Below are 23,695 nucleotides of genomic sequence, written 5' to 3'. Positions count from 1 at the left end.
CCTATAGTTTGTCTCATCATTGTTGGATATAAGTCCGAGCACTGTAGTGTCATCTGCAAACTTAACAATGAGATTGGACGCGCAGGAGGAAATACAGTCATGGGTGAAGAGAGTGTATAGCAGAGGGCTCAGAACACACCCCTGAGGGGCACCGGTGTTGACCACAAGGGTGGAAGAGGTGTTCTTACCCACTCTGACACTCTGTCTACGGTTAGTGAGGAAGTCCACAATCCAGTTGCACAGAGAGGAGTTAAGTCCCAGTTGGTGGAGTTTGGGACGGAGTTTGTATGGCCGGATGGTATTAAAAGCCGAGCTGTAGTCTACAAAGAGGAGCCGTGCATAGGTGTTCCTGTGTTCCAAGTGCTTCAGTAATGTGTGCAGCACTGTGGCGATCGCATCCTCGGTTGACCGGTTCTCCCTGTATGCAAACTGGTGCGAGTCCAGGGATGGTGGAAAAGCAGCTCTGATGTGTTTAATGACCAGTCTCTCCAGGCATTTGGCGGGAATGGGGGTGAGTGCCACAGGTCTGAAATCGTTCAGGCATGTGACATTTGACTGTTTTGGGATGGGAACGATGGTTGCTGCTTTGAAACAGGATGGTACCAGTGAACAGGACAACGAGGTGTTATATATAGAGGTGAAGAAGTCACTATAGTTCAGCGAGCACCTACTTCATGTTTTCTGTGATAAGGCACTGCTAATTGCATTTAGTGTGGTCCCTAATCATGTAGCAAGTATCAGTAGCAAAACTTAACCTAAAATACAGTTGTGCTGGCCTGTTGCTTTCTCATTTGGGTGCCCCTTAAATCGGTTTAGATTTAGATGCAGAAGAACCAAGCTACAGTTCATCAAAACTTGGCATGTTTATGTTTAGATCATCACATATAACAAAATTAGAATGCAACTTGATGCCCTGAGTGGGGCAGCGAGGTGAAAACTGTCCAATGCTTCAGATCTCATAAATACAGCCTCTCTGTTTGTCTTGCATATTTGCATCTTATATAATATTTGCAAGGACATGCAAACAAAAACTGTGGCAATTCATTGATACTTTCCAACACAAACTTCCCGACATTATTGCAATGCATAGTAGGTCTTCTGAGAAACAGTATAAAGACTTTATGCAGCATTCAGCCTTTGAAATTACATAAGGCTCCACATATAAAGGCAGCATTATGTTGCTGAGGGAGGCATTTATAGCAGATTAAAAGCTTTCTGGCAATTACGAGTAATATCAGCAACAATTTTGCCTGCACTGCAGTCTATAAAGATTCTTATGCTGTTAACATGTTCCTTATGAATATGATCAAAGCCAGGCAAGCTGTCAAGCATCATTTCATCATCATCACCTTTGGACCAAAGGATCCTTGATTTCCAGGAAGCCCTGTTACACCCTTTTCACCCTGCTGCCCAGGTTTTCCAGGAAAGCCCACGTTTCCATCTTCTCCTTGCTCCCCCTAAATACAGGAGGCAATCAATGAGCAATATTTTCTTTTCATTCAATGAAACAGGCACCACTGACAGTGTCTTCACCTTAACGCCTTTACTTCCATCTATGCCAGGCTGGCCATCCATACCAGGTGGACCCTCAAATCCCTCCCTCCCAACAACCCCACGTGGACCAGTGGAGCCCTCGGGACCCTTGGACGATCAGAAAACTTTATGTTAATGTTTAAGTTAAGGTTTCATTATATAAGCAGACAAGGAGTTTGTCCAACTCACTGGTGGCCCTTTGGTACCAGATGCACCTCTTGCCCCTGATTTTCCTTTCTGACCCTGAAACACAAAGAATTCATGTCAAGGTTCAGACATGGGTACATAAAAGAAAATACAGTAATAATAATATCCCAGTAATATTGGAAGAGGTGATTAAGTTACTCATAAATGTAAAATCTTGCAACTATTTATGTCCTTACTTGGTCACCTTTGGATCCTTTCAGTCCTGGTTGTCCCTTTGGTCCAGGTTTCCCCTGAAATGATTATTAGTGTTTGATTTAAAGATTGCAGTTTTTTTTATGGACAATTTTACACAATATTCATACAACTGAGTTTTACAGTTTACAAGAAAAAGTATACTTACAGGAAGGCCAGGGGCACCAGGATCCCCTCTTGCTCCATCAAAACCTATTTGACCCTGAAAATGTTTATTTTCTTCATTTCAATGCTGATTTTAACCCCGTTTGCACCAAAAATAATGTAAAAAGAGGAGCATATCACTTTTTTTTAAAACTTTACTTACAGTCTGCCCTGGGTCACCTGGTTCTCCTCTCTCTCCTCTGTCTCCAGGACGGCCCTGGATTAAGATTGGAAAACATAATAAACAATCAGGAAGAGCACACAGAGAACCAGCACTTGAAAAACTGCTAAATCTCGGAAACTCACTCTGTCACCTTCAGGACCTGGGAGACCTTCTAATTTGCTGTCATCCCCCTGTTCACCCTAATTGAGCAACATAGAAAAAAAACAACTGCAATCAGTAGATTTTCCCTTAAATCCAGCAGTCTTTGCAAAATCAATGCATGCTTTGTTTGAAACACATGGCTTGCTCTCTTTATATGGATGGCAAATCATTACATGCACTATTACCCACAATGATTTCATTTTACATAAATGGAGCCAATATTTGTTCCAGGGTCTTTATGAGATTCATTAAACAATAGCCACAGATATGTGTATAATTTTAATAGGTATGTGCTGTGCATGTATCAAGTGAAATAAATAATTGAAGAGCCCAGAAAGGAAAATAAAAAGCTGAAGTATAATTAGGGCTGAGCAGGGGCCAAGTAAATGAACGAAAATGTACTGTAGCAAAAATGATAAAAACAGAACTGTGACAGATCTGTATTTATCTGCACTATTTTTTATTGACAGTCATAAATTTTGCAATCATCCATGTGATTGGATGATATTGATTTAATTAGAGCACAAGCATAGCCATCATATCTAGGATATTGGCAAAGGGAAAATGACAAATATCCACATCCAGATGGCTTCTGCCAAGGGACTAAAAAAATTGCAAATTAGCATCTCACTAAAACTGTGGTGCAGTGAGTTACATTCTATGCTGCTCCTGTCAAATAAACACAAATTATGTGGCTAATCTCGCCAAAATCATGTGCAGAAGAGTCCAGGTGCTTGGCTAATTATATACACTTGATACACTGAGTTAATTGGGTGTGTCCTAGTTCATATCACTGATCAAATTAGAGATGACTTTGGGGATATTGCAAGGACAACAAGATAGACACAGGAAGCACTAATTAGAGACACAACTGAAGTTCAAGTGTATCCCCAAAAAACACTCCTGACCATGCACTCAAAGACAATGTGCTACATACATTGTTAGGAAGAGCTCATTAGACACAAAGAGCAACTGCCTATTAGAGGCAGTAAATAAGACTGGGAATGTACCTTTTCACCTTTTGGCCCAGGTGGTCCCAGTGGGCCTGGTGGTCCAGCGTGACCCTATGACAAGAAAATACGATTATGACCCAACCTCATTTCAGAACAGCAAGCTCTGAGCTTAAGCTTCACAGTGTGACGTGTTTGTAAGACAGAAGAAGAGCAGAAAAAACATCCGACTGCATCCAATAGTGTCACTGGCCTTTACTTCAATAGCGTGCATACAGTCATAAAATAATTAACTTGAATGAAAATGTTTATTTTACTACTTGATAAGATGAATCCCCAGGTTAATGATATTATTCCGTCTTATATGCAGTAATAGTGTTGCATTTTACTGTTATATTTTTTATAGATCGTCGTCTCATATATTCTCTGACTGGAGTAGGTGCCACTCATAGGGATCGTTTTGTACGCAAGAATCATCGCAATGACCCGTGAAAAAACATCCCTTTTTATGTGAGTCTGTACAGAGCCTGAAGATGAAAACCTGGCTGTTTGAATATTCCCCTCGGGTCTCTCATTTTTCATAACACCCCACAATTAGATGCTTGTATTAAACAAAGGCTTACCTGGTAACCTGATATGCCCGGGTCTCCTTGTTGGCCCATTCTCCCTGGAGCACCCTAGGGAAATATATATATTTAGCCCATATATACAAACACACTAATGAAGTCTTTTAGTCCTACTGTAAAGAATTTACCACTGGTCCGATGGTTCCTCTTGCTCCCTTCTGCCCAAAAAATCCTAGCTCTCCCGGCACACCGGCTGGCCCAGTCTCACCCAGATGACCTTGTTGACCTTTGCTCCCCTGGAGAAAGGCCATCAATGAGCAGCTATTCACTGAGCATACAAATAGCCCTAAGTAGTTGTGCAGTTAGTTTGTCAAAATCAAACATCTAATGCTAAAACTCTACTTGACAAGCACCTTCAGTGTTGTGCTTATTGAGGTTACAGACCTTTCTGTTTGTTTACTACTACAGCAGAGAACGTTTTAACTCCCAGTGCAAGAGAGTAAATTGACAGACATCCAAGATTGAAAGATGTATTTAGCTTCAAGCAAGTGAACTGACAAACCTTTTCTCCTGGCCTTCCTCTTTCCCCAATTTTGCCAGGTTTACCCTCCTGACCCTGATAACAGAAAATCAAACAGGGTTCTAGTGGACCAAAAGAGCTGTCTTTTTATTGGAACTGAATGAAATTTGGAGCTGGCTACCAAAACACTCACCCTCACGCCCACAAGCCCAGGAGGCCCAGGGGGTCCTTCCTTTCCTTTCAGGCCAAATTCACCCCTGTCTCCTGTGGTGCCCTCAGGACCAGCATCCCCCTTTTCACCCTGGGAAGAGTGGAACGAGTCAAATAAAAAGAAGAAAACCATGATCTAACAGTTGAGTGAGAATAAACTGGATTACTGTAACAATAATTACAAACATTCATAGCTTCCTATATTTGAACAAAGTATCATTATTTATATCCAATAAAGTATTTTACAAGCCCAAAATAAATATGTTACAGTGTTTTATAAGCCATTAATGATACTGCCCACTGAGAGGCCTGCACAACAGCGGATGGAGATGCCTGCTGGTAGTGTAAGGAGTTAATATCTACCAGCCGGAGGAGTTTGATTCCGAGGAGAGCTTCAGGTTATATATAAAATCTTTAATGGTATTCAGCATTTCTGTACAGTAACAGACGTCTAAGCGCAGAAAAGGCAAGCGGTACAGCTAACTGTATCTAAAAGTCTTACTCCAGCACTCTGAGCTAGCTGCAGTTTCCAAGCTTGTAAATAGAGCTACAGCCGTTAAGCCAGGATGACACAAAAGCATGACTAATTTATTAGACCAAACAGGCACCGTACTGGAAATATTTCAGAGATAAAAAATAAATAAATAAAAGTGTCATTTTGACTTGACATATTCTTTAAGGTGTTTGTGCTCCCAGAGTATCAAGTATCATAAGAAAGTAGGGCAAAGTTTGGCTGTAAATATGATGTTACATCATCAGAAATTATCATGAGGACAGATTTGTTTCACTGACAATTTCTTGGCCGTCTAACTTTTTACAGCCGAAATGTCGTCTTCTAAGAAAGTCTACCCGTCTTGCTGTCTGACAGTACTTTTTAGGAAAAGGCATAGTGGACCTTCTTCATGTAAAGTAACGAGAAATAAAACAGACTATCCCAAATGAGTATCTCATTAGAATGCAAGACTGAACTGAGGTGTCCCAAGAAACGCACTTAGACTTTAGAGAACACGGCATATTATTATTATGCCATTATTAACAGAGGAAAATGAGAACAACTTCAGTTTTTTTTCCAGCACTGTAGTCAGGCTGACAGTTCTGTCAGGTTTCATGGTCCTTTGTGGTTCAGTCACAGAGCAAAAATAAAATGCAACCTCCTTGTGACTAGGAAAAAGAGACTGAGAGAAATTGGTAAAGGTTTGCATTAATTGTTGTCTATAAATGTAGACACAGTTTCAATTTTGCAATCAATCTGAGGCAGCCTGGAACAATTACTGCAACTCAGTGCATGCATGTCATGTTGTTTGCATGACTTAACTGGTTCTATTCTGGTTCTATTTCTATATAAAATCAAGGATGCAGAGCATCTATGTCATTGTTTTGCACCAACTGTGTTGCACTCGCTGTATTCTTGGAGACATTTTTCAATTACTGTTTCAAATCTACGAGGTTCTGGCTGTGCTATGAATGTAATTAAGTTAACTGTGTGTAGTCACAGATCTGGTCCCTGCCTTCAAAGCAACCATTTCAAAGGCAACACGATCATAGTCACTATAATCTTAGCCGTGCCACGATCTTCAACCCCTGTTGATCCAGAGTGGCTGCATTAGTGCTAACTAGCACTGACATCATGAAGTTCTTTAAAAATAAAATTAGAACAATTCAAAAAATGTTCTTCATCTAAAACATCAACACATGTTTAAATCTCCAACCCCACTACCCCTTACCCTTAATTAACACTTTGTTATTAAGTCATCAGTCAACATTTATTAGCAGGGAATGAAGAGTGACCTTCATTACTCCTGATCTAGCCCTTTTACATTAGGTTCCAGGACATTTTAGAATCAATTTTAAGATTATTTAAATTACTTACAGAGTATGGTCTGACTCCCCAATATATTGCTCCTCGTTTATCACAGGACAACCATGTTCATATTCTAAGATGTAATTGTGAACTAATGCTGACTAATGGTGAAACAACAATCAAATGCTGTGATCCTTATTTTTAATCTAAATGCAGGCTGTTTAGTATTTCCGTTATCTGTTACAGGATTTTTATGTGTAAGTCATCGGCCCATGATCCATCACAATTCACAGGTTACTGCCTGTACAGCATGACCAGAACCTTGAGAACGATTTTGGGTGAAGACACATTCAGCAATCATCGTCCGTAAGTTTGATTAGTTTCTGACTGGTAGTTTGTTACTTTAGCCAAATGAGCTAATAACACTTTAATACAGGAGAAGCATTTATTTGGCAAAGTCAGGGACATTTTGCCACCTTCTCAAATAGAATACTGGCTGGTAGCTCTGACGAGACAAGACTGCAAGACATTTCAGTGAAAACAAATATAATGGGGTTCATACCATGTCAAAGTATCGTAATTACATAGTTTGGTAAACATTGTTTCTAAAAGTTTAATCTTGTGATTTTCTGCTGATGGTTTACATAATATTTGTGCAATAAACCACTACAATGCACCGATTTTCACTCCCCTTTCATTCCTCAAACAACAGCAAAAGCTGCTAATCTCTTCTGGTAGCTGCACTGTGGCCAGAAACCTCTCAAAGTAGTTTACTCCGCTGAACAGAAGAAAAAGTCCTGTACAGCATGAAGCTGAAAAGAATCTCAGGTTGATTCTTCTAATCCTCAGTGTTCTCAGCTCACATTTTAGCACGTTGACAGAGCAAAAAGCGCTTTGTGGGTCCATCAGCCGTACTTCCAACATTTTGGCTTTGCTGAATAGGCACACTTTTTATGCTTTTCCTCTTTTTTCTGTCACACTATCTGCCAGACAGCAGAGCTCCTAAAATAGCTTGCTATCTGTTTTCACTGAGCATCAACACAATGTACTCCAATTGTACAAAGGCCAATATCTCACAAACAATACTTGACTTGTTCTAATTACAGTAAGCTGCTACCGTAAACAGGAAAGTTTGCAAAGTTCACCGACAGCTTCAGGATAAAATTAATCAGCGTCGAAGTTAATAACAATTATTTAACTACTAGCTGAATAATTGATAAATGTTTTTATAATCACTCCGGGACTGTACAATTAAAAACAGTTAATACACATCTCTTTTTTTATATTTTTAAAGTATTTTAAAACTTGCCTTGGCACCATCAGGTCCACTTGGCCCAGCCTCCGCATCAATGCCTGGCTCACCCTGACAGACAAATCACAAAAACATTATAGTTGTATTTCTTCCTGATGACAAAGACGGTAATGAAATGGAAGCAAAAACAGATGTAATTGCACACTCAAACATTTAGCACTTTGTGTCGATTTTGGTGCAGACTAAATAAATCAAGTACATCATAATCATTAAGACATCACAGAAAGAAAACTTGGGAAACTCACTCTCTCGCCAATCAAGCCTTGTTCGCCGATGCTACCAGGTAGACCAATGTCACCCTGTCAAACAGTGAAGCGTGACCGTTAAGCTACCATCAATGTGTTAAATGTCTAACATGCAATCTTTGATATCAACAGGATAAATTTAATCAGTGCCACCTGTTATGAAGGGTACTACGATGTAAATCATGGGAGTAAAAACTGACTTTTTACAAAAGCTTAACTAACTAATAGCTTAACTTAATCTGCCAGCACAAAACTACTACCGGTACTTTTTGTGCTGAAAAGTAATGAAATTATTAACAATGGCAGCAAAGACAAAGACAGCAACCTGAGTGGATAAAAAGCATACAGGAACACAACAGTCACATATATATAAAAAGCAGTTCATACAGCTTTGGAATTAATGTTACTTTTTTAAAACTTGAACTTTGAGCAGTTACACTGTATTCACAGGTCGATACCTATCTTAGTAGATAAGTCCAAATCCAGTAGGTTATTCCTGTGCATCAATATTAAACCCACTGACGGGTCAAGGGAGTAACACCTATCCCATTACAGTGCAATATTGTAATGAAAAACCTTGAGTCTCGGATTTCATGTGGAGTTTAGTCTGACAGATACCTCTCAAATAAAAATTGTTGTAGACCTTCTGAACTCATATGATGTATGGAAAAACATTTGTCATAGAAGCACTACAGGGTCAAATAATCTCAGCTATATATATCCATAGCATCACAGAATGACCTGTAGCAGAAGTCTAAACAGACAGACACAGCCTTACCCATCATAGTTGGGTATGCCCTCAACTATGATGATGCCCTCTTAACTTCAGCATTGCACCTCGACTATATGACATATAATTTCACATGACATTTCCTTTCTAAAGTATCTACAGTGTTTTCTGGCTGTGTACAAAACTATTTTCAAGAAAAATGAGACCCTGTGGAAACTGGAGAACTATTTTTTGTTATACAAGTTTTATCTTTACTACAAGTTTGAGATCTGTTTTGCGTGTTTAAGAAATTGCCGTGTATAGAACAAACACACTAAACTTGATTTAGTGTGTTTGTTGATTTCACTAAACCATCTGATTGTGGAGATTTTCTCTCCAATATTGTTGGAATACAATATAAAGCAACTGTTGTTGTGAATTGGCACCGTATAACTAAAACTGAATTGATCTATTATATATAGTATCATTAAAATATTCAAAGAATGAATGGAAATCTATGCATGCAAGGAACAAGCCAGAATTGAAAGGCCTCCGAAATGAAAGGCCTCAGACTCTCAGGCGGCACAGCAATAAAAGCAGGCATGATTTTGTAGCGCAGAGCCCTGCATGGGCTCAGGAACACTTTTGAAACCCGCTGCCATTGAGCCCTGTTCATCTCTACATGTACAAATGCAAATTAAAAGTATTAGGCAAAAGAATAACCATATAAACGAGATCCAGAAACACTGCTGCTGCCTCCTGGGCTTGAGCTCACTATGCATGGAAAAAAGACAGGAAAATCCTGTGGCCTGATTTGAAATTCTTTTTGGAAATCCTGGAAACCGCATCCTCTGGTTTAAAGAGGAGCGGAATCGTCTGACATCCCTGATTGTATTGGGCTGCTTTAGCGCAAGTAATATGGACACATAGGTGCCATTAATGCTGATCGATACATACAGGCTTTAAAATAATAATAATAAATAGTCTTGTACCATTGCTGTACTGTATTCTGATTTTCTTTACATTTTATGCTACCGATAATTTGGGGAAAATGAGTCTGAATGTATTCAGTACTATATATTTCTGTAAAGCATAAAGCAAATAAATCACAATTTCTCAATGATCCCAGAGTAGACCTAAAACAATGTGACCTTTCTGGAGACACAAATGACATGATTAAATCATCAAAGGCAGTTTTGATATTATAATTCAATAAAAAAAAAAGTGCAATTCTGACAACATATCATCCTCGTCACCTTCTCTCCAAGATCACCAGGCGGTCCTCTCTCTCCGGTCTTCCCTGGTAGCCCCTGTTAGGAACAGTCACAGCTTTATTATTCTATCCAAATGTAAAAGTCAGTTGGAGGCTTTACACAGACTGTGTGATCAACTTACACTCGGCCCAATCTCCCCAAGTGGCCCAGTCGTTCCTGGTGGCCCTGCTGGTCCCTGTGGCAATAAAACAGGAGCCTCAATAAAAAGGTTAAGAGCATTTTCTAATCTTGGACAAACCTCTGAAAGTGACATTAAAAGAGTAAAAAGAACAGGTGAAAAGAAACAAGTAATAGGCAGAAAGTTTGGATTTGTGAATATAAGTTAATCTGCAGCCATCACAACACAGAGCCAAAACTCCTAAAAGATGTAAAAACTGGGCTGCTGTCATAGAGACACAGTGAGGCTACAATAAGGCTGCCAGGGAAGGAGGAAGGAGATGGTGTAAATCAACTTGTCTCCAACTCACTACTTTTCTGCTTGTGTTTGTGAGATTTGGGAAGCATGAGAGAAAGAGGATTAGGCTGTCTAAGGCTTTTTCAAACAGGATAGAAGTTCCTAAGTAGGGTCAAAAATGAAGAAAATCAGTCTAAATATGCAGGGGCACGTAGGGTGCATAGTAGCTGCTACAGAGCTCTGAGTTATAGTAGACAATGAGATACTGATTTATGACGTATCTTCTAAGAAATTCTGCAACAGCTAGATTTTGCATAACTAAACCACATGGAGTGAACACCAGAGAAAAAATGTGACCAACAAAAGCAGCTATTGTTAAAGCTTCAAAAAAGTACTAAAACTCACTGGCTCTCCTGCAAGTCCTTTGGCTCCTGGAGGTCCAGAGTGGCCTTGGATACCCTGAAAATAATAGCCATTTGTTACACCCACACTCCAGGTACTCATAAATATTTTGAAATGCTATAACCCCCACGAGATAAACATAAACAACGCACACCTATGTCTTATCCACTACTATTGCTTACAACAAATTCAACACTGACCTAAAAGAAAGCTTTGTTAGCCCCAATAACTTACTTGAAATCCTTTAGGCCCAGATTCACCTGGCTCACCAAGTCTTCCCTGCAGACAATGACACACACAGAAAAATAGGTTTTGAAATGTGAGTAGCCAGTTAGATATAATTGTGTTGTTTCCATGTGTTAAAATTTGGATAGGGCTTGGTTCACTTTCTCTCTATCCTCGATTAGGTTTAACGTTACAGCTACGTTTTGCATTGAAATCTCTGATAGCCACTAGAACCACAACCATTTCCTGACAAACAGGAAATTATCTTGGTAAAGTTTCTATCCATCAAAGTCAAGTTTGGTAAATGGAATCTGGACCCAAATTTGTGTGAGTGCATTTTGCTTTCATTATTTTCTTATGCCTAATAACTGCTGATGTATTTGCCAAATAACCAGGAGGTGCCAAGAGTAAGAACTGCCAAGCGTTCATGTCAAATAATTGAAGTGACAGTCATTTTGAAATGTATCAATAAGTTTAAAAAAAATTAACCTAATTCAGACCTGATTGTGTTCAAACCCAGAACAAAAATGATCTAATGGAGCTTTAAGACTGTTACAGCCAACTGATATTAAACAGAACCTGAGATCATATCTCACCAACTGTTGTATATATTCACACCAAACTTGGCCCCTTTCTCATTTTCCAAACCGCACATCCTCAATTCCTTTTCCTCTTATCTTAGTCTCTACCACCAGAGTGGGGGTGCCTCAGTAAGAAAAAAATGCATTTCTCCCATCACAGTGCCAATGCTTTTAACACGATAAGATCAAATTGTGATTTTGCACCGCTGAACTGCTGGACCTACCTGTTGCTGCATGTACTAAAATAAATTGCTGCAAGTGTAAACGATCTTTGCTGTCAGTTACTTTAGATTTATATTTGAAGAAATGTGTTTACCTTTAATTGACCATTTTTACATTACTGTATTTTTACTTTTATCCCTCCAGTTTTGTGCACACCCACCCTCTTACTTTAGCGTTTCTGGTCAAAATTGACTAGTCAGTTTTAGCAGCTCTTAAATTAGCATAACAGACATTTTTCACCACCAAATTCAGTTCAATGAGTCGTTCAGTGGGCCATTCAGGGGGTCAGGGGCCAGGGTCATCACTTTTATATTTTCAAGTGCATAGTGTGGAGGATGCCATAAGGCCTTGAGGCAATCAGATGTAAAACACAATATTTCTGAGTGTTTTAAGTTGTAAATTGAGGCGATTTGACCCGAAAATGACAGGAAGGTTATTTATGTAACTTTTGCAACGCTCACTGCTCAACTAATAATGGTTAATACATTACAAAAGTGTAATAAAATGAATTATTTGTTCATTTAAGAATCTGCAGAACACTGTGAACCAGCTGAGGACATTACAGCTGGAGTAATGCTTCCATCACAGTGGAACCAAACCTGATGATCATCATATACATGCAACATTAAATACTGAACTTCTACAGTATCAACAGTGCCCGTTTATCTGAAATGCTATTTCTGAGAAAGCTGGAAGGCTAAATGATCAAATGCAACCAGGATTTGTGCTAATGCAAAAAATTACTGTTAGAAGAAATTTCGTCACCATGTCTCCAGGGAGGCCCAATTTTCCTCGTGGACCATCAGGGCCCTGCAAAGAAAAAAAAAAAACCATCGGTTAACTGAGCTTTTTCAAATCCCCCAGAGTTTAAGTGTTTCTCACTGACAAGCACTACCAGCACCATCAATATTTTAATGCTCTTTGATTTAAGACTCAGTTGTTAAATTTGTTTTTAACAAGAGTGCCCTCTAAAGATTCTTCAGATGCTAAAAACAGTTAATAACCACAGTCTTCAGAACAAAGTCTCTTGTAAAGATTCTCATGATTTGTCGTTTTCTCTGCAGAAATTTGAGCCATTTGTTTTTCATGGAGCATATTTGATGTGCGTAATCAGGAAACCTAATGACAAACATTCCTCAAAGGCAGCTGCAGAATAATATGACCAGCAATGAATCCCTGCGCGTTAACTGAACATCACACTCTGCGTATCTTGTAACTAACATCACCTTTGATTTTTTTGACCATGTGCTCACCTTTATTCCTGTAGATCCTTTCTCCCCCACTGGGCCATCTGGACCTCTTGGACCCTATGCAAAGAAATAAAAGCTGAGGAATAGTTTGAGAAACACTGGCCTTTAACAGACCTAAAGGGGATGTTGTTTAACAAATAAAGTTAATGATTTTGGGCAATTAATCTCCATTTTTGTCATTCCCATTTAGCAGAGCCTGGGAGGCAGTGCTTCTGGTTTGATTGCATACTATGGTTTAGCCCACACTGGAGAGACATCATCAAAGATTGTGGCTATTTAGCAAATAGTTTGCATCTGGATATTAGCTCCACACAGTGCCCACACTGTGAACACTTTGTCCTCATTTTTCCAAGACTACGCACAGCAGTGCTGCCTTCACACTAAAGTAATTTTGAAGAAGCCTTGGGAAAGGCTAAAAATCCTTTAGCTGATTCATACTTGCTTTTAAAATGAACAAAACTGTTTAGTCAATACTTAAGAACTGATTCTGTGTGATTCTAGTTCTTTTTCCTTTTCTAAGTATCCTAAATAATGCAAACAGACAGAGTAGAATATATACAGAGCGCTAATTTAATGCTATTTCCATTAAGCTGTCAGAATAAAATTATGCTTTCTGTTGTTCAGAAACTCAGCAGTGTTAGGAGTGAGAAACCTTTTGAGGTAGTAACTGTGTTCAGCTTGTGTTCAAAACTTGTGTTAAACAGGTTGTAAAATATACATTTAATTTAATAAGAAACTGAAATTGAGATTAATAGATTCACTCAAAAAGTCTGTTTCCTTAAATATAATGTTTTGTCTGATAATGAGAAATATTTACACGTCAGTAGGATCATTTTAACTGTTTCCTGTTTAAATAATTTTTTAAATCACGTCTCACTTTCTTGATGCATAATAGGAGAGTAAGTGATCATAATTCAAGATACTCTGACTTGTTTCCAACAAATCTTTAAACAGATTCATACAATTTCATTAGATTTCTAATCTAACTTCACCTACAATCATTTTTTTTCACTTATTTAGCACAAAAGACAAGGTTGACTATGTTATTTATTCAGACTGAACATCTAAAGTGCAAACATTTAGCATCCATCCATCCTTCCACTGATAATCATTTTTCACATCCTTTTAACTGGGACAGGAACATTAGTTTGAAGTTCACTCGCACTCAGTCTTTCTTTATTTCTTAAAAAAAAGAAAAAAGAAATGAATGGTGCAGTCAAATCACTAGAAAGAAAATTATTTTAATGAATAACCTGCAAATACCTAAAATGCCTAATGTGATGACTGAAAATTTAGTTCTATTTATAGTAATTAGGCAGGATAAAAGCATTGAGCTCTGTGACCCTGTAGAAGTACAACATAACAAGGGCAAACAAAAACATATAAAAGTCCTGTTTATTACAGTCATGTAAAAAAGGAAGTTTTCACTGCACTCTTTCAGAGCCCTATGAAACACTAGGTACACCTTTACTGCTTCCATAGGAATTAAGAAGGAAAGTATCCACCAGGTGCTGCAAATTACCCTTCACTAAATGATCAGCAAGTGACCACATGTTGACATAATGCCACAATATTCCCAGGAGTGGACATTTCAGCAAACTCATATCTGATTCAGACTGTCTAATTCTTATAGAAATTGCAAAAAAAACCCAAAAAAACCCTACATGTCAAACTGAACAGGCCTCAGTCAGCACAACAAAAGTTAAAGTTCACGACAGTACCAATACATAAAGACAGAATTTTGGCTTATTTGGAAGAGCTGCCAAGAGAAAGCCTCTTCTCTGTAAAAAGAACATGGCAGCACAGCTTAGGTCTACAAAGTTGCATCTGAACAATCCACAAGACCTTTGGAACAATATACTTTGGTCAGACAAGACCTTGTGGGAGATGTTTGGTCGTAATGCCAGCGTCACTTCTGGTGAAAGTCAAATACAACGTGTCAACATCTCATACGAATTATCGAGAATGGTGGTGGAAGGATGATGGCTTGGACTTATTTTATAGTCACAGGACGAGGAAACTTTTCAGACCATAAACGCTTCCGTAACAAAAGTCCCTCAAAAACTGACAGTCTGATAAAATAATATAGAAAAAGATTACTTCAGTTTACTGATGCTAAAAGCTTTTCTACAAGCTACTGAATCATGATATATGATATGATATATATGCAGGTTTTCACAGGATGCTGCAGGCTTGTGAAAACTTTAATGTTTGTATGTGTGTAGGTACTTATAAAAATTATTTCTATAACAGACACAAATGTATAGCAGTCACATATGGATATATTTTGCATGTGAGATGAATCATTAGGGACAAATTAAGTCTTTCCACCAAGTGGGTGAGTACCTGGAAAAAACAAAACAAAAATACTGGCAGCGACCCGTGGTAGCCCTCAGCCTCCTATGTATGCACCTGAGGTATCGGTTTCAAAGTTATTTCAAAGTTAGCCAAGTTATTCGCATATACAGGATTTTCAGAAAATTTGACCCCTTGACCTCAACCAAGAGGTCAAGGTCACAGATTCAAACTATGATACACCTATGGTATCCATTTAAAACTCCTACACCGCTTCATTCGCGAGTTATCATAGTCAAAGGTTTTTCAGCAAGCTTGACCTCTGACCCTTGATCTTGAGGTTGAGGTCACTGAGATTCAAACTCAACTGAGATTTTTAGTAGCTACGCCTTTGGTATCAAATTCAAAATCTTACATTACCTTATTCTCAAGTTACTGCATTCACAAACTTGGGTGTCCACATCACGCGCCCACCATGCCCACCTGGGTGACAACTATACCCCATTAGCCTTTAACGGCTGAGGGGTAAAAATGTGGCTAAAATGACATATTAGATCAATTATTTATTTTGTCCAAAATTTTGCACTCTTCCATTAAAGTCTATAACTCCTTAATTATATTATGCAAAGCTGGAAAACAATGAAGCACCAGTGACAGATTTAAACCTGCAGATGCAGCAAGATTCTGAGATAAGCTGCTACATCTTCTATATAGAAAGATATACAGATGGAGGCTCACTGAGGTTATCTTCTAAAATGATCTGTGGTTTTGCATTATAGAAAAGTACTTTAAGAGACGTCATTATGTCTGGATCTTTTGGAGACAATTAGAGCTGAGGTAATGTTACACAGTTCATCTTCTCATTATTGTGGAAAAAAAAGAAAAAACAACTATTGTTACTGCAACTGGGGATGTAAAATTACAATTACAATAAATCAGGGCTTTAAGCAGTCACAGTAATGGCAGAGGCTGAGTAAGACTGTAGAAGTGTAAGCTAGCATTTCAACAGAAATAGTGACACTAGTGTTTAGCAGCCATGGTGCCTTTTAGCAGGTTACTGGACATGGATCATGATGCTAATTTCATTTGCTGGGTGCAAACATAATTATGGTGTATTATTTATTAACAGACAGTAATTAAGAGTCACATAATGGAGATATCATCGTTTACTATAGCTTCCATTTGCTTACCCTCCTGCCTTTGGGTCCTCTGATACCAACAGATCCCCGGGAACCTGGAGGCCCCTGCATGTGTATGAAAAAATATTCTTTGAGTTTGAAAATGGAGACTTAGATGCAACTACCTCACTTTTTTTGATATGTTGTCAACCATCAAAGGCTGCTAAAAAAACACAACACCATATAATCATATTGAACTATTACTGTGTGACTTTTTTTCTGCTCCCTTTCTATCACATTGATGTCAAGCTAAACCGAAAAGCACATTCTCACACTTAACCACACACATCTCTTCTAATCTCTGTATCAACTCTGTGTTGTCTTGTTTTGTAGTTTGTCCCAAAGTGTCCATCAGCATTTTGTCTTTTTGAAAATCAATCTATAAAAAAAAATAACGCAAAAAAAAGAATAAGAGGCAGAAACTTTAGCTGCCCTTTGGGGTTGTGTCGGGAAGGGCATCCGGTGTAAAACTGCCAAATCAAACATGTGGAAATACCTTCTGTGGCAACCCTTTGTGACATGGCAGCAGCCGAAAGTAGCCACTACAGGAGGCAGAGTCTTCAGCTATTGGGCCTCTTTCCTGTGGAACCAGCTCCGAGTTTGGAACCTACATTTAAAATTTTGCTTAAGAACTTTATTTTCAATAAAGCTTAGAATTAGTGCTAGATCAGGTCACTCTAAACCATCTTGTGAAGATGCTATCAGATCAGGCTGTTGGGGGACTTTCCATAATGCACTGAGCATTTCTTTCTCCACTCCCCTCTTTTTACTCTTGATGCATTTGCATGCCACTGCTGCATGAAACTAGCTTTTGTCTGCTCTCTCCTGTAATTTGTGTTTAGGCCTAAACTCTCTATTTTGATCTTCACTTTCTCCTTACCCCCCAAACGGTTGCAGTACAGTACTGTACCTCCCTGAGCCTGGTTCTACCAGAGATGTCTTCCTGTTGTACGGGAGTTTTTCCTTCCCACTGTTGCCAGGCGCTTATTCGTATAAGATCGTCTGATCGTTGGAGTTCTCTCTCTCTAATATTGTAGGGTTTGTTTTTTCATCTTCTAGGAAATCTCAGTTTATAAATAAAACTAAATTGAAAGTATCTCTACAGAAGCAAGAGAAATGCAACATAGCACCAGTGTAGTTGGGTGCGGTGAGAAGTGCAATCTGAGACTGCATACAGGCACCGTTTTCATGGATTAGATAAGGTCTGTTAGTGTAGATGGCACAATAGGTTAGTATAGCCACACCATACACATGCACACACACCAAGACAGTTTACCTTCTCTACAGCTATGATACAGATAGTAATAATGGTAAACTTACTGGAATCCCTTGCAGTCCAGGTGGCCCCATCTCACCAGGTATTCCAGGGTGACCCTGATGAAACAACGTTACTTGAATGATATCTATACAATCTTTCAAAGAAAGCATAAATAAGTCCTCAGATGTGACATGATAAATCAAATCTGTTATCACACCCCAACCCTTTACAACAGAATGCCCCCTGGTATGAGAGATGGGGTCCAGACTTACTCCTTACCATCGGCCCCTGTTCACCTGGTGGCCCGGGGACGCCTGTGTTCCCTCGATCACCCTGAAGTACCAAAAGCCACGATTAGGGAAACGGAAGTAGGATTGCAACCGATCCAACAGTCAAATATATGTCAAAACATTTAATTATACCCAGTAACAACATAATAAAGTAATGCTCTCAAATTGTTGCTTTTGTTTTATCAGAAATGTACAATTACATTATATGGAGAAAGTTAGCAAATATGCAAATTTTAATGTCTCCATGTGGGCAACGGTCATTGCAGGTGGGATCACTTTTTTAGGTTGTACATCCAGTTCTTATGAGTGCAATATTTCTGGAACATCTTTAAAACTATCATTCAGTTGAGCAGATTAAATTTTGGTCAAGCTTACTGTGATCTAGAATTTCATTACTATTTATTCCAAGTTCAGTTGGACTCAGTGAGAACTGATTAGATGTGGCTAGTCAAAGGTCAATGTATGATTGGATCATTTCCATCAAAAAATAAATTGATAATAATTAAATTGTATATGTTTATCTCAGTTGAATTCATCTACTTTTGGGACTTGTGTTAATATCTGATGATGAATTAGGTCATATTTATACAGAAACATGAAAAATATTACAAATCTTACTCAAACTATAACTGGTGATCGGCTGGTGCACGCGTACAACCACAAGACAGCAATTTTACTTGCATGACAACTTATTTGAAAAACTGTGTTCAATATATTTTTGTGCATTTGCTGGCCCACTCCATACAGCACTACAGAAAAGATTTCAAAAGGTCAAAACGAGACTACAAATTGTGACAGTAGCAAAGAATGACACATTTAGACCGCGCTAACCTTTTCTCCCGCGATACCCATCTCTCCGACAGGCCCAATAAAACCAGGCAGTCCCTGAGGGAGAGAAAAAATGCTGTCTTAACTGTGTCTTATTTCTCTTAGTCTTATGAACTTGTAATTCTCATAATAGGCTGCACAGCTCTGGGGCACTGACAAAACAGACACACACTGTGAGCATCAAACAGAAACGAGCAAAAAAGAGGGAGAAAAGTCTTTACCCTCTCGCCAAGCTTTCCGACCTCGCCAGTTATCCCGGTCTCACCCTACAGCAAAGCAGCCAATTAGCATATCACAAACTTATTCATGCCTTTCGTTTTTAGTGCAATTCAGTTGAAATGTGCTTAGAGGCCAGTTCCCCTGTGGTAGCAGGGAATTAACATCTAATTTATACATATTCAGATGATACATTATCATAAAAGAAAACCAGGGAGAGAGTGTTCAGTTACGGTGACAACGGTTCGTCTGTGAACGTATGACAATTAAGTCTGACCTTGAGTCCATCTGTGCCCGTCAGTCCAGGGAATCCCTGCCTCCCCGGCCTGCCCTGAACAGAAAGCAGAAATGACAGAGAGAAGTGTACTGAAGCTCCACACAACAAACAATAAACTCTGTATCTCCAGTAAAAAGGTGTTGCTTCCCTCAAGAGGCTGCGACACAAAACAAACCAACATTTGATGCCAAAACAAAGGCACCCCTTTAAGACAGCTAATGATTCAAAAAATAAAGAGGTATTTCTAGCATCAAAGGCTTATTATTACTCACAAAACTCTTTGGGTCATTTGTGTTTGTATTTTCATATTCACTTGTGGGTTTTACTTTTGGGAGATGGCAGACTGAAGTCTACCACTGCAAAAATAGATTGTTTTATTGGAAAAGGCTTCTCTATTGTTTAGCCTGGGATGACTCCAAACAAACACATTTTTGGACAGAGACGGTCACTGTGGACTTTTTTATACTGTGGAGCAGTTCAAAGTCATCCTATTCGTCTTTTATAAAGTCACATTTGGCTTGAATAGCATCTTTATCAACAATGGTCACAATTCAGATATAAAAAATCTACATCTGTTGAAGTCAATTGATAAACAAACAATAACGGGAACTTGTTTGACTCCACTCTTAAATAGATTTAATAAATTATCTAATTATCTTTATAATTATCTTTCTTGTGCATTTATCTTAAAAAATAACTCAATCATTAGATACTTTTTAAAGAATTTCTTTTGTTTACAACACTCTTGTTTGCTTTCACGTTCTTTTTATGATAGACAGGAGGCAGCAATTTGCTGACCAATCTGGTAATATGAGTACAGAGTGTCCAATAGGAAGTCTTTGAAAACATCTGGAAAACAATAGGAGATCAGTCAGCCAAAGGACTTACTATCCATAATTGGTCAAAGTTACTCCTCCAATGCTAATTTAGGCAGAGACACATGAGCGTAGTAAGTGCTGAGGTTTTAAATGACAACTTTGTTATTGTTGTGTCTGGTCTTAGGTTGTACTCACCTCGGGTCCAGCGGGTCCAGCTGGCCCAACTGGCCCCTCATCACCCTGACCAAAAAAAACAAATAAAAAAAAGTCAACATTACATAAAGAAACATTTATTTCAGCTTAAATGAACTTTTAAATGTAACCACACCTGAAGTCCTGAAGTTCCACTTGGACCTGGCAAACCTCTTGCTCCTTGTTTTCCCTATTAATGAGACATTGAGGTTCAGGGTTCAGTTAATTTCTGTGGTTCTAATTGAGCTGATGTGGTTCTACTAACCTTGGGACCTTCAGGGCCATTTTGTCCTGGTGGGCCAATGTCACCTGGAAAGCCCTGCAGAAATAACAAGAAATGAACCCCAGTTATATCACCATATGGTAGAATGGTTTATGCTACTCTAAACTGTTAAAATGATAAACAGCACTGAGCAAAAGTCTTGAGCAACTCCTCATTTCTTCAGATTTTGTTTCCAGGAAGCATTGTGCAATTCCTGAGTTGTCATGAGAAAGCTAAAACTCGGGAGGTAGAGCAGGTCATCTACTAATTGGAAGGTTAGTGATTTGACCCCTGGTTGCTCTTGTCTGCAGGCTAAAATATCCTCGGGCAAGATCCTGAACCCCAAGTTTCTCTCCAAGTGTGAATGTTAGATTGAAAGCACTTATACATAGAAAGAAAAAGCTTATATCAATGTGTGTGAATGAAGCATATTGTGTAAAGCACTTTGAGTGCTTGTGTGGAAAAACACTCCACAAGAACCAGTCCATTTATCAATAGTTAGCCAGGCTTTCTGAAGACTTTTTAGAGTTTTCTGTGGACATTGGCTACTTTTTTGCTCATTTTCAGTCCAATTCTTATACCTGACCATTTTCAGAGGAATGTTTTTATTTGTTAAGTGACTTAACACTGACCTATGAAACACCTAACTCAAGAGATGAACCATTGTTGTGTTTAGCAACTTAGCAAGAATCAATTCTAAATTTTATCTTCAGGCACTTTGTTGCCAGCAGTCTGTTGCAAAAATACATAATTCACACCCGTTTCTGTAGTTGAATCTACAAGAAAAAGCCAAAAAGTTGATTCCCAAAGAGCTACTAGATGAAAACTTGAGAATGGAACAAAAGGCAGCCAACATTCAAAGAAGAGCTTTGAATGTCCTTCAAGAAGCCTGAAGAACTATCCCCGAAGGCTACTTAAAGGATTTAAAAGAAAGCTTGCCCAAGAGAGTTCAGGCTGTGTTAAAGAGTAGGTGGTCATACAAAACATTGACTTTCAACACCATTTTTGAGTGTATTTCTATGTTTGCAGGTTTCGGTAAATCACTGCACCCCTTTTCCTAGCAAATATAAAGAAATGAGGTTTGGCTCAGGACCATTTCAAATTCCTGTATTTAGATAAAATGTTTGTATGTGACTATAATCTATATGTATCTATAATTCCTACCTCTAGGCCAGGAGGACCAGGTAAACCAACAGGACCCTTCTCACCAGGTTTGCCCTTAAAAATGTCACACAATTATCACCAAGATTAGAATTAAAAATGTAAAAACAACAACAACAAAGCTAAAATTTGCACATTTACTAGATTGTGGAACCAACATAATGTGGCATTTTAATGAAACAATCCAATACATCTTCATTTTTTTCAGTTATAATAAACCTGCCCTTTAGCACCTGTAAACATGTTATGCAATTCAAGGTTACGTCAATGCAGAATAAAGGAAATTTAATTTTCATTGCACCAGACAACAAATCCCTCAAACAAGGGAAAATCAGATAAGATCCTGATATGAAGAATGAGTTTAGCTCCTTGGAATGGCTGTTATCATTGCTGAAAGATGCATAAATCACATAGCAGATCAAGCAAGCATGAGGCTTAGTTTTCTATGCAAGAACCTCAAATCAGATCAGAGAGCACTGAAAACATTAAGGAAACTTTTAGATTGCATAAGTGCCAAAGCTCGGAGAGCGTTCACACTGGGAATTTGCCTGTGCCCTACTCTTTGAAGAGTTGAGCTATATGTGCCTGATTAGACCAAAATTCTCACACACACATAAGGGCATAAAGTTTGCTTTTGTATACGTTTGAAGATTTCTGCTCATCTTTCTTCAAGAAGACCAGCCTTTTTTTCTTGAGAGCATCTTAAGACTCACTGGATCCTTTGAGTGCACCACTATGCTTTCAGAACAAAATTCTCATCCGGAGTTTAAAAAGGAGAAACTGCCTTCACATCATAATTTAATTGCAAAGCAGGCAAAGCAAATGTTTTCTTGCTTGAGAAAAGAAATATCTGTTATTTCTAAATAAGGTTATAATGTTCAGTCTAGAGATCACTGCAACATCACTAATTAAATAATTTTAATCAAATAAATTCCAATTCACTGCACTGGCTCTGGGGGAGCCATTACTGCAATCCAGTTAGATGTTAACTAAATGAGGTTTCAACTATACTGAATGGAGTTTTCCTGCATGAAACTATCCACAATGGATAATTGTAAATCAGTAAGCATGTGGAAGGTAAAATACCTGTTGTCCAGGTTTTCCACAAGGACCGGGCAACCCACGTGAGCCACGGCTGCCCTGTAACATAAATGCCAGTTAACAAGACAAAAAGGGGCATCAAATGCATCAAAACAAAAAGTACTGTGCAAAGCCTATTTGATACATTGGAGGCATTTGTGAAAGACTGTTTACCTTTTAGTGCCTAAACCTGGTACACGGCTATAGTAAATGGTTTGTACTTCCCTTTAAGAGAGCAGTACAAGAGACTTTACAACAAGTCCCATTAATCCATGCACACACAGATGGTTGCAAAGATGACACACTCTGTGCTGGTCTAATTGGTAGCAATCTGGAGTGAATCATCTTGCTGAGGGGAATCTGACACGGACCCAAACAGATGCATTTACGAGAAGCCAGCCATTAAATCCATAATCTTATTAATGGATGATCTGCGCCATCACCTGAGCACATACAAAAATACACCTACCTTGTCCCCTTGGAATCCACATTCTCCCGGCTCTCCTGGCAGGCCAACATCCCCCTGGAAACAGAAATAAACATAGAAAATAGTGTGAATGCTAATAAGAGAAAAATTCTATCAACAAGGAGCTATGATTAGCACATGCTTTATAGCTTTGCCTTAAATGTTAGCTTTCTCAGGAGAGAGATACAATTTTGTGATTTGTCACATTAACCATTCTTTTGTAGAGAAAGGTAGTAGTTTGAGAAAGACATATGCAGATCACCTTATCACCTTTCAGTCCTTGTTCCCCTGTATTTCCAGGTACTCCCTTAG

At 38.7% G+C, this 23,695-nt stretch overlaps 1 protein-coding gene across 2 annotated transcripts in view; it reads right to left on the bottom strand.

The window, feature by feature from the left end:
• col27a1b (collagen, type XXVII, alpha 1b) overlaps positions 1–23,695 on the bottom strand; it is a 66,411-nt gene that overhangs the window by 8,917 nt on the left and 33,799 nt on the right. For both annotated transcript variants that reach the window (XM_026188457.1, XM_026188456.1), the window contains 33 exons: positions 23,646–23,690; positions 23,387–23,440; positions 22,924–22,977; positions 21,841–21,894; positions 20,680–20,733; positions 20,551–20,604; positions 20,418–20,462; positions 19,405–19,458; positions 19,133–19,177; positions 18,915–18,968; positions 18,073–18,126; positions 17,856–17,909; positions 16,548–16,601; positions 13,066–13,119; positions 12,578–12,622; positions 11,019–11,063; positions 10,788–10,841; positions 10,110–10,163; positions 9,971–10,024; positions 8,006–8,059; positions 7,758–7,811; positions 4,631–4,738; positions 4,480–4,533; positions 4,106–4,213; positions 3,975–4,028; positions 3,412–3,465; positions 2,383–2,439; positions 2,240–2,293; positions 2,081–2,134; positions 1,917–1,970; positions 1,723–1,776; positions 1,534–1,641; positions 1,350–1,457 (listed from right to left, as the gene is read on the bottom strand). In XM_026188457.1, the coding sequence (XP_026044242.1) occupies positions 1,350–1,457; positions 1,534–1,641; positions 1,723–1,776; positions 1,917–1,970; positions 2,081–2,134; positions 2,240–2,293; positions 2,383–2,439; positions 3,412–3,465; positions 3,975–4,028; positions 4,106–4,213; positions 4,480–4,533; positions 4,631–4,738; positions 7,758–7,811; positions 8,006–8,059; positions 9,971–10,024; positions 10,110–10,163; positions 10,788–10,841; positions 11,019–11,063; positions 12,578–12,622; positions 13,066–13,119; positions 16,548–16,601; positions 17,856–17,909; positions 18,073–18,126; positions 18,915–18,968; positions 19,133–19,177; positions 19,405–19,458; positions 20,418–20,462; positions 20,551–20,604; positions 20,680–20,733; positions 21,841–21,894; positions 22,924–22,977; positions 23,387–23,440; positions 23,646–23,690 (1,956 nt within the window). The remainder of the gene's footprint in view (positions 1–1,349; positions 1,458–1,533; positions 1,642–1,722; positions 1,777–1,916; positions 1,971–2,080; positions 2,135–2,239; positions 2,294–2,382; positions 2,440–3,411; positions 3,466–3,974; positions 4,029–4,105; positions 4,214–4,479; positions 4,534–4,630; positions 4,739–7,757; positions 7,812–8,005; positions 8,060–9,970; positions 10,025–10,109; positions 10,164–10,787; positions 10,842–11,018; positions 11,064–12,577; positions 12,623–13,065; positions 13,120–16,547; positions 16,602–17,855; positions 17,910–18,072; positions 18,127–18,914; positions 18,969–19,132; positions 19,178–19,404; positions 19,459–20,417; positions 20,463–20,550; positions 20,605–20,679; positions 20,734–21,840; positions 21,895–22,923; positions 22,978–23,386; positions 23,441–23,645; positions 23,691–23,695) is intronic.

This window comes from Astatotilapia calliptera, chromosome 12 (assembly GCF_900246225.1).
Source record: "Astatotilapia calliptera chromosome 12, fAstCal1.2, whole genome shotgun sequence".
NCBI classification, from domain to species: domain Eukaryota; kingdom Metazoa; phylum Chordata; class Actinopteri; order Cichliformes; family Cichlidae; genus Astatotilapia; species Astatotilapia calliptera.
The sequence above is the reverse complement of the archived record's forward strand: the minus strand, read 5'-3'. Positions and strand labels throughout refer to the sequence as shown.